This window comes from Tyto alba, unplaced genomic scaffold, assembly GCF_018691265.1.
Source record: "Tyto alba isolate M040663 unplaced genomic scaffold, T.alba_DEE_v4.0 Super-Scaffold_22, whole genome shotgun sequence".
NCBI classification, from domain to species: Eukaryota; Metazoa; Chordata; class Aves; order Strigiformes; family Tytonidae; genus Tyto; species Tyto alba.
In genome coordinates, this window is record NW_024881296.1 from 7,634,853 (window position 1) to 7,648,923 (window position 14,071).

Here is a 14,071-nt window from a genome sequence, read left to right on the forward strand (position 1 = left end):
CCTAACTTACAAACTACTACTTTGTCCCTGTGAGCGTAGGAGTTGCCCTCAGCTGAGACGTGGAAGGAAAGCAGCAGAGCCCTGCAGGATGCGGCCAGGGATTCCCCTCGCCCTCCTTCACCAGAAGCTGCCTTTAGTCACCTTAAGGGTCACTTCGGGAAGCTACCGTTTTCACTGCTCCTTTCCACGTGGTGGGAAACTTCTTTGCAGGTTAACTGTATGATCGCTGGCCAGTCTGAGACGGATGAACAAAGAGGGGTTTGAAGAGGAACTTGAGGAGGCGGCTGGTTCAGACCACACCGAGGGCTGGCTGGGCAGCGCACCCGTACTCCTTGTGGGCACTGCCCTGGGCACTAGCCTGGCGCTTCACACCATTACAAAATCATTATCTCCAGGAAGCCAGCAGAGAAGCAAAGACCTAATTAGCTTGCAAAGGGGTTTCTGGAAGTCACTTCGTTCAAACCGCACCCCCATACAGGCCCCATTTTGAAGTTTTGTGCCGTTGGACCCGCGGGAGGACACTAATGCCTTGCCATCGGGGTTCCCCCTCGAACTGAAATTCAGCCCCGTGCCTCACGCTGCTGCACGCTCCGGCGTTACCTTGCTCCGCTTTGCCCGGCGCCTTTTGAAATGTGCAAAAAACAAAACCGGAGGGGGAAAAAAAAAAAATGCTGGGGGGGGTGTGGGGGGAAGGCAGCGAGGGAATCTCCAGACACTTCTGTGCGAGAAAGGAAGACGAAACCTCGGCGAGGCGCGCCCGCTCGCAGGCGAGGGGGTGGGGGGAGGAAGAGGGAGGGGTGTGTGCTTTCGGTCGTCTTCACCGGACCTTGGCTGGGGCCCCCCGCGCTCCCACGCGTTACCCGGTGACGGGAGACGGCAAGCGAGATGACGCCGCTTTAACCGGCGGCAGAGGCGTGAGGTAGGGCGCGGCGGCGGGGCCGGGCGGCAGCAGGAGCAGGAGCAGGAGCAGGAGCAGGCCGTCCCTCCCTCCCTCCCTCGCTCCCTCCCTCCCTCCGCAGCCGCGGTACCTGCGCGGCGCCGCCACGTGAGCGCCACATCAGCGCCGCTCCGCGCCTGCGGAGCCAGCGGCCGCAGCCAGGGCAGGCGGCGGGGTCTTCCCCCCCCCCCCCCCCCGCCTCTCCCCGAACCCCCCGTTCCCCCCTTGGGCGAGGCGGCCCCGTGTCGGGAAGATGCTGCAGTCGCTGGCGGGTAGTTCCTGCGTGCGGCTGGTGGAGCAGCACCGCTCGGCGTGGTGCTTCGCCCTGCTGGTGCTGGGCTACCTGCTCTACCTGGTGTTCGGCGCCGTGGTCTTCTCCTCGGTGGAGCTGCCCTACGAGGACCTGCTGCGCCAGGAGCTGGGCAAGCTGAAGCAGCGCTTCCTGGAGGAGCACGCCTGCCTCTCGGAGCAGCAGCTGGAGCAGTTCCTGATGCGGGTGCTGGAGGCCAGCAACTACGGCGTCTCGGTGCTCAGCAACGCCTCGGGCAACTGGAACTGGGACTTCACCTCCTCCCTCTTCTTCGCCAGCACCGTCCTCTCCACCACGGGTAAGGGGACGGCGGTGGGCCAGGCGCGGGAGGCCTTCCGGGGAGGCCCGGACCCCCTCAGGGCCGAGGGGCTGGTGTGGGGCCGCTTTCCCCCGCAGCGTGGGGGCAGCCAGGCCCGTGGGCTGGGGGCCGGGGCCTGCCGCCCACCCCTCCCGCCCGGGGCCTGGGCCTGGGGGGGGGGGCGGCGGCGGTTGGGCTCCGGAGTAGTCCTTACTTCCCAAACTCTCTTGTGCGAGAGGAATATTTTACGCAAGATGCATCACCCGTATTTTTAAACCCACCCTGTGTAGCGTTAAGAGCCAGATTGCCGGCTACCCCCCCCCCCCCCGGCCCCCACCTCGATAACTTTGGCGCTTTTGAAAATCCGGCGAGGTGCCCATCTCTTTCTTTGAACTTTTAAGTGCCTTTAGGGGTGTCTCCTTAAGATCTTGGTCTCCTTCGCACATCTTTCAGTCTGATTTGGGGGGGGGGGAGGGGGGGGGGGGGGCGGCCCAACTGATAACCTATGTATAATAGTGAAATTAAATTTCAGTTTCCTATTTCACTGCCAATTTGCGTTTAATATTTGCATGTAAAGGACTAAAAGATAGTGCTTACTAGCTTCCAAATAGCAGTTTTCATTCATATTTTGAAAAACTCGAGGAAATGTTCCTTTGGCCATAGTTTTTATAAGCACTTATTTTTATAGCAGTTGTGTTTCATACAAGATTGTAGTGACCAGCCTTCTCCTAAAGGATGAGTGCAGACATTTGTGCTGGGATGCTGGGCTGTTGTGGTTGGAATGTGGCTCACTGAAATAAATAACACAGGTTTCTCAAATAAGAAAAACTTTAAAAGAATTGACCTAATACTAGTCCAACCAGAGGGCTTTGAGTCTTGGCAGTACGTTGATGCTGCTATAAAAGATGTAGTGCTTTTGTTCTTTCCTGCCCCAAGTAAGCACACTTTCTATTATGGGCAATATAATCAGCTGATATCAATAATGACTTTAATAATTTACTTACTTGAGTTTATTTTAGTGCTTCTTGACTGATTTCAAACAGATAATGCTTGTCATAAAAATAGTTGTCATCAAGTATACAGAACAGATTGTCTGCTTGTTATGAGGAAGTTGTTTCTTTAAAAAAGTAAAATAGGGTTGTGGGTGTCCCTGTAACACCCTCCAATAACTAGAGTTACAGTTTGTAAGAACAAAGTGACATGCTTGTGACAATTAACTGCTTTCAGTGAATAAATTTCTAAGCATTAATCAATGTGTAGTAATACCACTGGTGAGAAAAGCATGGAATTGTGATCATATTTCAGCATGTAATTTTTTTTTTTTCTTTTGGTAAAGCCATAAAGCACTTTAAGTTTAAAGCGCTGAATTGACCTTATGATGCCTGTTTCATTCCTAATCAATTATGCTGTCTGGTACTATAAAATGTAAATTACTTTGTCCGAGGGCTATTTTTGTATTCAAATTATTTTTTCTATAAAATAACTCACATTTTCAAGAGGAGAATATTAAAAAAGGTCCTGTTTTTCTGTTTGTTCTCATACAGTGTAGTGTATGTTCTCATTTTTTTGATCAGACAAAAATCTAATCCACAATCGCTGCAATTTATTATTTTTAAATCTGGCAATATTTATTTCAGAGATGAATCAATCTAAAAATGTTCACAGTCAGGACAGAGGGGATGGGACTGAGTTGGTAACACTCCAGTACTGCCTGCTAAGATGCTGCTACAGGCGGTTTGGATTCGGTGGTACCATTTGGGCAGAGGTACCGCCTTCCGACCGCACATCTACTTAAGGGCAAGGCATAACCTGGCCCTGCATGTTTAGCTGATTTGATCATAGGGGCCCTACAGGGAAAGTATGGAAGACACAAGGCACCATTGTCCAAACTGAAAACCTTTTAGAAAACTCCACTTAAATGGCATATGCTTAGAAAACACAGAGGTCTGAAATGCATGCGTTATCATTATTTCTGTGAATTTCGGAAGCAGAAATTCGTCTAGTCATCAATGGTGTAACAGACCAGGCATCAAAAGGTGGTACTTCCTTCTGTGTCCTACAGTCCTTTGTGTCAGGCCACTTTCAACAAAATCCAGCTGTTTCTTGTTTTATTAAGTGGCCTGTGGCTTTGCTTGTTTTGTATTTAATAAAAATAAGCACTTGTACATGTAGACAAGTATAAATCCAGACCAATATCATGTGATCAATACTTGTTCAAATTCTTCCCAGAGCACACAGATTTCTGGTGAGTTGCATTTATTCCCTCAATTTGCTCTGCACCTGTGCAAGAAATATTTCAAGTCTTTTGAAATGAAAGACAAGCCAGAAGCAGAACCTACCTAGTCATCTCAAACAGCTGTTTGGAAGTGTTTGAACATTCAAAAGATGCTGTATTATTACAGACTACACCTGAAACATACTCTCTGCGTCAGTTAAGGACAAATGCAGAAAAGAGAACCCTGGTACTGAAGGTACCAGCTGAGGGTTGCTTCTGTGTGTAAGTGAAATTGCAGGGATCACTGGGATGTTCCTTGTGTTCAGCTGACTGAATTTGTTATTCATCGTGTAAATAAGTGCACACCTATCCTTTGTACAGAGGACAAGGCTTATTTCATAGCCTTTTAGTTTTCTATATAAAGCACATAGGGAAAGTGTTTACTTTTAGCATCCCCAACTCCACTTCTTGCTCCTTCTCATTCTTATTATACTATGAGGCTTCTTACTCACTAGACATTCCTTGAAGAAAATTATAAAGCCAGTTAAGACTTTGGAAAAATTCTTAAGTGGAGGGAGTTTGCAGAGTAAACACAGTAAGGGAAATTGTTACTTGAAAGCAATTTATACTGCTGCACACATGGACTGTCACAGGACTGTCACAAGCTGCCTGAAGGACAGGCAAACAAAGGGCAGTGAAATGGGCTGGGGGGGGGGCGGGTGGTGAGGCTTCAGCAGATTATAGCAGTGACTGGCAGCAGGTTTCTCTTCTAACAACTTTATTCCTCCCTATGCAACTTAAGCAGTCATGCATAATGCCATACAAGCAGTGTGCAAGAGGAAGCAATTTGGTCATTAATCATTGACAACATAAACACTAAGAGTATACAGTTGTGTGCATTTAAATAGCATCCATCTTGGAAACTCTGTAATTATGACCTTATGCACATCTCTGGTCATCACTCGTCTCATTGATAGATGTCATGAATGATCTTGCTGAAGCAGTTGTTTCTGGCTGGCTTTGTTGTGAGGCCATCTGTACAAATATGTGTTTTACTTCTAACAATAAAAATGAAGTCATTTTTTGTGCTTGCTCTCCCAGGTAGCGTGCTTTCACTGTTCTTGGCATGCTGTTAGGCTCTAAGATCTTATCCCATACTGATGCAGTATGGGAATACTGCACTATGTGAAGCAGAGTGGAGTAAAAAAAGGAATTGATATTGGTTGTGTTGCAAGATAAGAAGAATAAAGTGGCTTCTGTTTGTTGAAGGAAAACAGGGAAGGAAAGGAGATGCCAATTCTGGAATTTAGGGCCTGTTTTTTTATGTTTGTTTTTGCAAAGAGTCTTTGCAGGGTGAGGACATCCCACAGCCTTTTATGCAAAAGGATCGTACGTCTTATTCTGACTGTCCAGCTTTGAGTATTTTTTGCCTCCATCACAAATATGACTGTACATTTAACATTTATATACCAGAGGGATACTGAGAAAGAGGAGCTTTGGCTCATTCTCTGTTGTGATAGAGTTGGCAAGATACCCATTACAAGGAAGCTAGGATAGCCTTGTCCCGATCAAGGGATTTGCAGAGGAAGAGTGAGGAGAAGTTGCATCTTCTGTGATGGCAGTGTGCGTTTTTCATTTTTTGGTTAAGATCCGGCTGGACCCTCATGTGAGTGTCCTGGTTTGGGCTGAAATAGTGTAAATATCCCTTTTTGGGAACTAGAAGAGTGCTGTGGTTTGGATTTAGCTTTGGGTTTGGTATGAGAAGAATGCTGATAGCACACTGATGTTTTCAGCTGCTACCGAGACTTCAAGGACTCCGACTCCTCATGTCCTGCCCGTGCACAGGGGCACAGGGAGCAGGGAGGGAGCACGGCCAGAGCACCTGACCCTAACTGGCCAGTGAAATATTCCATATCATGGAACGTCATTCCCACTATATAGGGGAGGGGTGGTCAGGAAGGGGCTTTCTCTTTCTCTCTCACTTCCAGGATTGCGACTGTGGGATCTTGGTATTTCGGGATCGCTGGCCGGGAACGGGCTGGGTATTGGTCAGTGGGAGGTGAGCAATTGCACTGTGCATTGCCCGTTTATATTTTCTATTACTGCCATTGTTTTCATTTTATTGCCATTATTAAACTGTTCCTATCTCAACCTGTGAGTCTCCCTTTACCCCTCCAATTCCCTCCCCCATTCCCAGGTCAGGGGGGAGGGTGGGTGAGCGGCTGCGTGGTGCTTGGCTGCCGACCAGGCTCCAACCACAACAGTGAGCCATAAGACACAAGAGAGTTAGAGAAGGGAGGAGTGGACTGTAAGTATTCAGTCACTATATTCTGAAGCCCATAATGTGGTTCTCTGTGTGGTGGTTAGTGCATATCAGCATCTTTTCCAGAATTTAGTCTGTACCCGTTTCAGTGTTGGTGCTGAGGATGGGTGAATTACCCTGTATTGCAAGGAATGACGCCTGAGATCCATGATGTTCTGAATTCAGGTTTCTGCTTGCTGTATTCTGAAGAGAGTAAGGAACATCTGTACAGTAGTTGTAGCTAAATGCTGACAGTGGCTGTTACCTTGAAACTGCTTGGTTGAAGGACTAGTAAAGAAATAACATGGCTTTCAGGGCAAGTTTTGCATTCAAGTTAAATAGCTTATACGAGTCTTACTGGCAAGCAGTATGAGGCATTAATATTAATGCGTGTATCATTTGATTTTTAAGGGCGTTCTCTGTTAGGTTTGAGTCTCATAAGCCTTGCTACTGATGACTTGCAGGAGAAACTAAGCTACACCTTTATTTATGAAAGGTAACAGGCTGCGAGATTGTGCTGGAGTCAGTGGGTGTGCTGCACAAGAAGGTGCAGTCCATATGAAGAGACCAGGGAGAGAGAAACCTGTCAGTCTGTCATTTTCTCCATGTTCTTCTGTCAACAAGTGGTCCTTCTTGCTTTTCTTTCCTCTCAGGGGAACAGATTACACATCCAGTGCATGTTTAGTGTGCAGTACAGATCTTAACAAATCCATGGAAGATTAGGGAAGGCCATGAAAGCATCATGATGTCTTTGTAACTCTCCATTGTAAGATTCATAGGCTATTGCAGTAGAGCCCTTGGGTGGAAGAGGCTCCTTGGGTCTTTCACACCTGATGAAAGAATATGCATTTAATTTAATTAGAAAGACGGTAGCTCACAAAGGCTTTAGGGAAAGCAGAATTTTTGTATCATACTTGAATATCATGTAAAATGCAAATTTTATTTTGCTGACATCAGAACATGTAGCCTGTGTCTGTGAGGATGACTGTATTAGCTCACTAATACACACCAAATAGATACATTTCCTAATTCGTACCAAATGTAAGTCTGGAGACCTGTTGAGATTCTCTGTTGCCTCTTGTATGAAAACATACAAATGCTGTGGTGGTTTAAACTCAGATCTGTCTCACTAGTAGTCACCTCTTGACTCTAGCAGAAAACTGAAGCTTCATTGTACTACTGCTCTGACTGTAGCACTCATAGATCATTTAAATATCTGTGAGAAATTGCAGCTTTTTGCCGAGGGTGGGGATGCCAAACTTTGTGAAGGAACTTTGTTTCTTTTTTAAGAGTTGTTTGTTCCTTAGCAACTGCATCTACAGGAAAAGGTAATTTGCTGGGGATGATCTAGGAGACAAGTGAGATTTTGCTGTGCTCTGCAACAGAGTGTTTTTTATGCTGGAGTGCTGCTAAGAAAAGCAAAGGAAATGAAGAAGTAGGTTGAGAAGATTCCAGAGGAGAAGGATTACATTCAGTAGGCCAACTGTTTGGGTACTGACTCTAGGCTATGAGAAGCCACGTTCTTTTTCCCTCCTTTGCCTGAAGGGACTTGCGCTTGTGCCCCAGCAGTGGGTGAGTGCTACTGGGTGTTCTGGGACAGGGTAGTCGTAGCAGCTGTCACCGAGGCTGTCCCCTTCCAGATAGATCAGTAGACTGTCCTGGAACCAGGCGATGCACCTCTCAGATTAAGTAAGACAAAGTGAAAGAGTCATTCTGTCTGCCCGTGTGTCTGTTTTCCTGTCAGGAAAACTCCTGTATTTTATACAGTGTAGAGCAGCTCCAGACTTGCTGCTGCCATATTCTGGTCTGGCCCCAGGGCTAAGGTGCAGTCTCCTGGGATGTGGGAGGTTTCAGCTGAGTTCTGCTTAATGCCATTCTCAGGGCAAGGATCCAAACTAAGGTTTTCTAGCTGTCTTTAGGAAGAGGAGCCAAAGAGACTACTATCTAGGGAAGCTGTAATAGGAGGCAAGATGAATATCTATAGACTAATACTGAGAAGGTGGATTGGATGCTTCTGGTCTCCCTGTCTTACAACACAAAAACATGGGAACATTAAACAAAATAAATTAAAAAAAAATCAAATTTAAAACCAGAAAAGAAGGGAATTAACAAGTTTTTTTTTTAAAAAAAAGAAGCCAAAACACAAGCAAACCCACCAAAACTCTGACAAACCAAAAATATCTTGTATGAGTAGCTCTAAAATACCTGTATTTATCAAAGTTAATGATAATAAATTTTTTGGGAAGGATATTAGGCTCTTTGCTTCAGAACACAAGCCACTCTTTAGTTACCAGAGATGACAGTCACAGCCAACAGGCTGGTCACAGTCTCTTGTATGTCCAGGACAAAGGGACATACAAGACATGTTTTCTCTACTGAAGTCAGCAGTAGTAGAGAAGAAATACGGGTCTGTCCCGTCTTGTGTTCCAGGCAGAGTGGAAGTTCCTGGTTTCTTATGTGAGTACAGCAGTCAGCTATGCCAAACTCCTGCTTGTGCTTGCTGAAACAAAGGGTGTCAGGAGTAGCTCTAATCCAATGTTTATGCTTTACAGGCCAATGAGTACTAAAAACCATCTCCTGGCAGAAATCGGAGAAGCCATGGAGTAGTATGACTGTATTATTGCTTGGAGAAGTGCTGGCTGCTGATGGATGGCGTGTCTGTTTTACAAGCTCCATTGTCACTTCTGCATCCCACTGTTCCACCTGCCTTGCTAAATTCCCAGTGATGAGGAGCCAGCCCAGCACTCTCCACAGGTGAAGGACTGCAACTGCTGCCTCTGTAGCCCTTCTGTGTTGAGTCTAGGGTCATTCTTCCTCTGCTGAAATTAATTAAAAAATCCCCCAAAACTAAAAAAAAAAATCACAAAACCAGCCCACTGAACTTGGTATGATACACAGAGTATAACTGGGGTCAGGACTGAGTTAATGGTGTTCTGCCCTGGGCTTATGAATTGACTCATTTTTTGTAAATAACTTGGCAATTTCTCTATAATTTTTTCCTGATTTAGCTATGTTAAAATTATTTGCTGCTTGTCGTAGATGGATTACATGGCCTCCTGTTACACTGTTACTATTTCTAATTATTAATCTGTTTGGTTTTATTTTGTCCTGTGATATTTACATCTTTATTGAAAGGAAGAGAGTAATCTCTCAAAAAATTGCCTTTCATTAAAAAGTTTCTATTTGGAATCCTTTTGTAAAGCTGGAATTTTTATTACCATTCTACAGACATTTCCAAAGCAAAAACTAAGCTAAAAGTTATATGCGCTTTCAGAGCAGAACTTCTAAAACTTAACTATCAATGCTGCAGTTCATGGCCATTTCTGAGTAGGATTTTCACTTATATGTGAATGCAATTCAAAATAAGTCTTCATTCAAATCTGAAGTTTCTACTGTTTTAATTTATTTGTTGACTGGTTTTTGTTCTTTTTTTTTTTTGTTTCACTTTGGCGCACTGCATCATCATTTTAATAATCTGTGGGGTTTTTGGGTAGAGGAACATCATAATCTATGGAGAAGTGTCTACTTTAGGCACTGCTCCAGGTGAATTATAAAGTAGGCCACAAGCTGCTAAACCATATGAAGACCAGCATATTTCTTGGCATGTGCAGAAGTGGAATTCTAGTAATTTGAGAAGAATTATTAGGATACCCATGAGAATTTTAATGCCTTCAGGATTAAAGAATAGAAATAAAGTTTCTCTGGAATTAGCTACCTACATTCCTACTGCCTCTCCGGATCTGAATTCAGCTTCTTGAAGGCTATGATATTTGTACAAAATTCAACCAGAGTCCTAGAGTAGTTACTGATGGTGACCCAGAAGACCCTAAGGGAAATCTGTCAGTTTGCTTTTCACATAAGAACCTAGCTGAAACCTTAAACAGATTGTGTTTCTTATGAGGACAGAACAGCATTGTGATCCTGGTTAAGAGCAGGACTGAAAGGAATGAATGGAGCAAAGCTTTTCAAGTGGCTGTGCTTCAGAAAAATATTGGAGTGGCTTTTGCAAGAACATATGGATTTTCTCTCTTCTGGAAAGAAAAAAACCCACATTCATCTGTGAAAACAGAGTATGAAAACTTCCTTGCAGGATAAGCACATATGAATCAAAGTGCTACACCAGCTGTCACAGGACCCCACATGTTTACTAACTGATGCTTCCTAGGTATTACCACAGTCTGTACTCTAAACGGACTCTGTGCCAGTAGCTTCAGCAGCTTCAGAAGGTATCAGCATCCTTGAGGAACTGGGGGAGTGCAAAGGCAGCAGCAAGGAGGTCACTTAGGCAGTATTCCCTGGCAGCATCAGGGGCGAGGAGATTGGGCTGGGAAACAGGTTTTCCCAGCGAAACAAGCCAACCCAGTACAGCTGGGTACAGCTCTGTGTTCGAGAAAGTGAGGCTGTGTCCTCTGACAAAGTTGCATACTATTTACCAGTAGACACTTTAACAGCACTTTTCCATCTTTCTCCTGAAAATCATGAGTCCAGGCTGTTGTTACGCTAACAGGGAGTAGAAAGGGATGCTTTCTGCATCATTTTACTGTCCTCTATTACAAAGGGAAAACTTCTGGGATAACCAGAACTACACAGAATGTTTTCAAGCATAATTCAATACCTTTGCAAATGCAGTTTTTGAGAGAATTGGTGCCGTGAGAATGTGGTTTTGTCATCTCTTTTGCTCCTCATGCATTTCATGTTCCACACCCTGAATGTATTGTCTGAAGGTGTTAAAAATAACTCCAGAAGCTAAATTGGAATGGTTAAAATGTACCTCTGAATTTCATCCTACATGAAGTACATGTCTTTCAATCCTTTTTCAAGACTGTTTAAATCAAACCAGCTAAATAACCTTAAATACTTTAACAGTAGCTATTTCACAAATGGTTTCTAAGAGTAGAAATATGAGTTGGTTTAAGGGGGGAAGGGGACCAACCAGAATTAGATACTGAAATGATAGGGTTAAGACATACATTGTACTGTGCTTTGCATATATTTTTTTTTTATAAGTAGAAGCTTAATTCTAATGATAGATGAATCTAGCTTCAGAATTTTGGCTTTTGCAATAGAAAAGTAATTTCAGGCAGCACTTAGATTTTGGGACTTTGTTTCTTTGTTGTACTGGCTGTATGATACTGCTCGTTGTAGTAGGATGAAATGACCATAAAAGAAATTATTTTCCCAACTTTACTGAAAATATTTTATTTAGAGGTTGAACACTCTTCATTCAGTGTTTACAGTAAAGACACTGCATTTAGTTGATATGACTATATGTCATTAAAATAGCAAATAAATTGTATATTTGCTTCAGTGTGTTTCCTGCAACGTTGGTAAAAGCTGTGTACCAGCCTTTTCATACAGAAATGTGCAATGAGACGAAAAGTATGAACACATGGTCTGCTGGGGAAAGAAAAAAAGTCTGTCGTACAGAACACAACTATGAAGTCTGCTGGGAATTCTGTCACAAGTGCACATCTGCTTTTGCATATTCTTTTCTGTAGTAATGTGCCTAAAGGTGACATGCGTACCCTGAAGCTAAACTAAACACAGAATTGCAGGGAAAAGGTCTCCTGCCTCAAGGCAAAAGGAGACAGCCAGCTCAACAAGGATTTTAAAATTTACTATTGTTTCAGAAAGGCCTTCCCCCTTTTTGTTACATGCAATGGTTAAATACATACTAAAACTGTAATTATTTCAAAATGTGAGAAGATTTCTCAGCACTGAGGGGCAAAAGTGGTCCTTCAGAAGACCTCAAATGATGGCAGCAATGGCTAGAATGGGGCTTGCACATGTTTTTATTTTAAAGCTCTTATGTGACACTTGGGTCCTTTACTCTCTTTGTTATTTTAAACCTACATGGCACACTGAACACATACTTTGCTCGGTTGAGCTTTTAAAATGTGATTGACAGGCTTAGACATTGCAACGTGCAGTAGTAGTACCAAAGTCCAGAGGCAAACTAGAGTAGGTATTCTCCTTTGTTTACAATACAGTTTGAAAGGGGGTTTGTTACTTCAAAGTCAACAAATGCAAAGGCAAGGCAAAGATTCTGATTTTACTTCCTCCCCAATAGGCCCAGATCATGCTATACATATATTTAAAGAAAGCTGTAGTAAAAAACCCCCTTGTGTTCAGAAAGTAGCAATATGTTCAGAGATCTGCAAAAAAATTGAGGAGCTTGGATGCTTAACTCCTGGGGACTTCATTGTACAATCCTGTATGTCTGACTTCGTAAAAGGGGAAAGAGAGCCCTAAAAATTGCTTATTGTATTTAAGATTAATGTGAGAAGGCCATGAAATCCCTACTCTGTATATTATTTAAGTAGCTACTTACCCAAGTGTGTGCTGTACAAAGAGTGGCATAGACCTTGCCCTTTGAAGCCTGCAGCCTAAAGGAAATGAGAAAACCCTAAAGGAAACCAAAGAGCTTCCATCTCTTGCAGAGTTTTGGAAGCTCTGGGCTGTATGATATGGGAAATTCAATTTTAAACACATCACAACATGTCTTGTTACTTATCTTCATGGCTATACTTTTATTTAGTATTGGAATGCTGACTCAGTAGTATAGCAACAGCGACTAAGGCTCAAAGATGTATCACTGTGTTACTATTTGAAAGACCTAGCTACTGTAGACTGTAAGAGTGATGCACAGAAATGCATGTAAAATGCTGTAAGTAATTTCAGTGGTTAATAGTTAGCAGTTAGGCCCTCCTATCTGAGGGTAAGAGATTGTTTAATTTACTTATGTGCATTTGCATGTCTGTTGAGAAATCTAGGCCCCCAACCTGGCTTCTGGTCCACTGCTGCAACTCCAGTTGGGCAAGCAAAGAACCGTGTTAACATTACATGATGTTGCATTGCATGAATCAGCAATTCATGTTGATAAGGAAAGAGTAAATCTAAGGGCAAATTCCTGCCTTAGTTCATTATTGGAGTTATTATGCATTTACATTCTGCCTATCTATAGTGCAAAGATAAATCTTTATCTTTCAGTCATATTTTTTAGTGTAGCTATTTGTGCTTGCTGAAGCCAGTTGAATCTTCAGGTCATGCTTTCTGGGGGTAATTGCCACCTGACAGAATTTTGTATGCTGCTTCAAGGAAGATGTCATTTACAGTAGAAGTTATCATTAGCCATGAATCTCAACCAAAGCAAAAGGTAGAAACTCTCTCCACATCTCCAACAGAAGTTTGAGTGCCAGAATTTAGCCTGGCATTATACCATGTCCTTAGATGCCATCAGGGAGATGGCAGTAATCTTTCACATTCCTTAACCATTTTTTATCAGTAGATCCTGAGGCATGTGCATACTAGGAGCTGCTTTACTGATTAGAGCAATTCTGTTATGTTCTGCATCTTGTGCGATTTGAGTGATATTTCTATATGTATTTTGCAAAAGGATGAACTATGACAAAGAGGAAAAACACTTGTGAAAGATCACGTAAAAGCCATTAGTATGGTTGAGAATAGGAGCCTCTGAATTTTGTCCTGCAGTTCTCTGCTTCTACTGCTAGGCTGCATTCCTATACAGTAAGCTGATTTCCCATCCTGTGGATGCACTTCAGCATGCTTTCATTTTCTTGCATTGGATTTTTTTTTTCTTTTCCTTCAGTAATAGTTTTTGTGCTTAGTAGTATTACCTCTAATATTGCAAGTACTTGAATAGGGACTTACAGAAAGCATATCCAAGTGTGCAATGCACATTTTTATATCTTTCCTTCGGTGGAGACTCCAGAAATACTGCCACTTCTAGGAAATCCTTCAGTTGTGTACTATGTATAGGAAACAAAACTAAGCATCAGTTAGTACAGCCCACATAAGCAAATGTGTGAGTAGTCTTTGTGGGAAGAAGGCAGTGTTTGTTCTGCTTTAGCATGTTGGTTGCCTTTCCTTATATCTAGTAAAATGTTTGCTCAGGGTGATGTGAAACAAAATAGGGCGAGTCTACTGAACAGTGCTGCCAGTGGAAGGAAGAAGATGGCTTGGACTCCTGATTCCCACCCTATGGTTCA

At 43.4% G+C, this 14,071-nt stretch overlaps 1 protein-coding gene across 1 annotated transcript in view; it reads left to right on the forward strand.

Moving 5' to 3' along the window:
* Positions 1 to 582: 582 nt before the first annotated feature.
* Positions 583 to 14,071, forward strand: part of KCNK1 (potassium two pore domain channel subfamily K member 1) — a 37,143-nt gene continuing 23,654 nt past the window's right edge. The window contains exon 1 of the mRNA XM_033009479.2: positions 583 to 1,545. Within this exon, the coding sequence (XP_032865370.1) occupies positions 1,191 to 1,545 (355 nt within the window). The 5' untranslated portion in view covers positions 583 to 1,190. The remainder of the gene's footprint in view (positions 1,546 to 14,071) is intronic.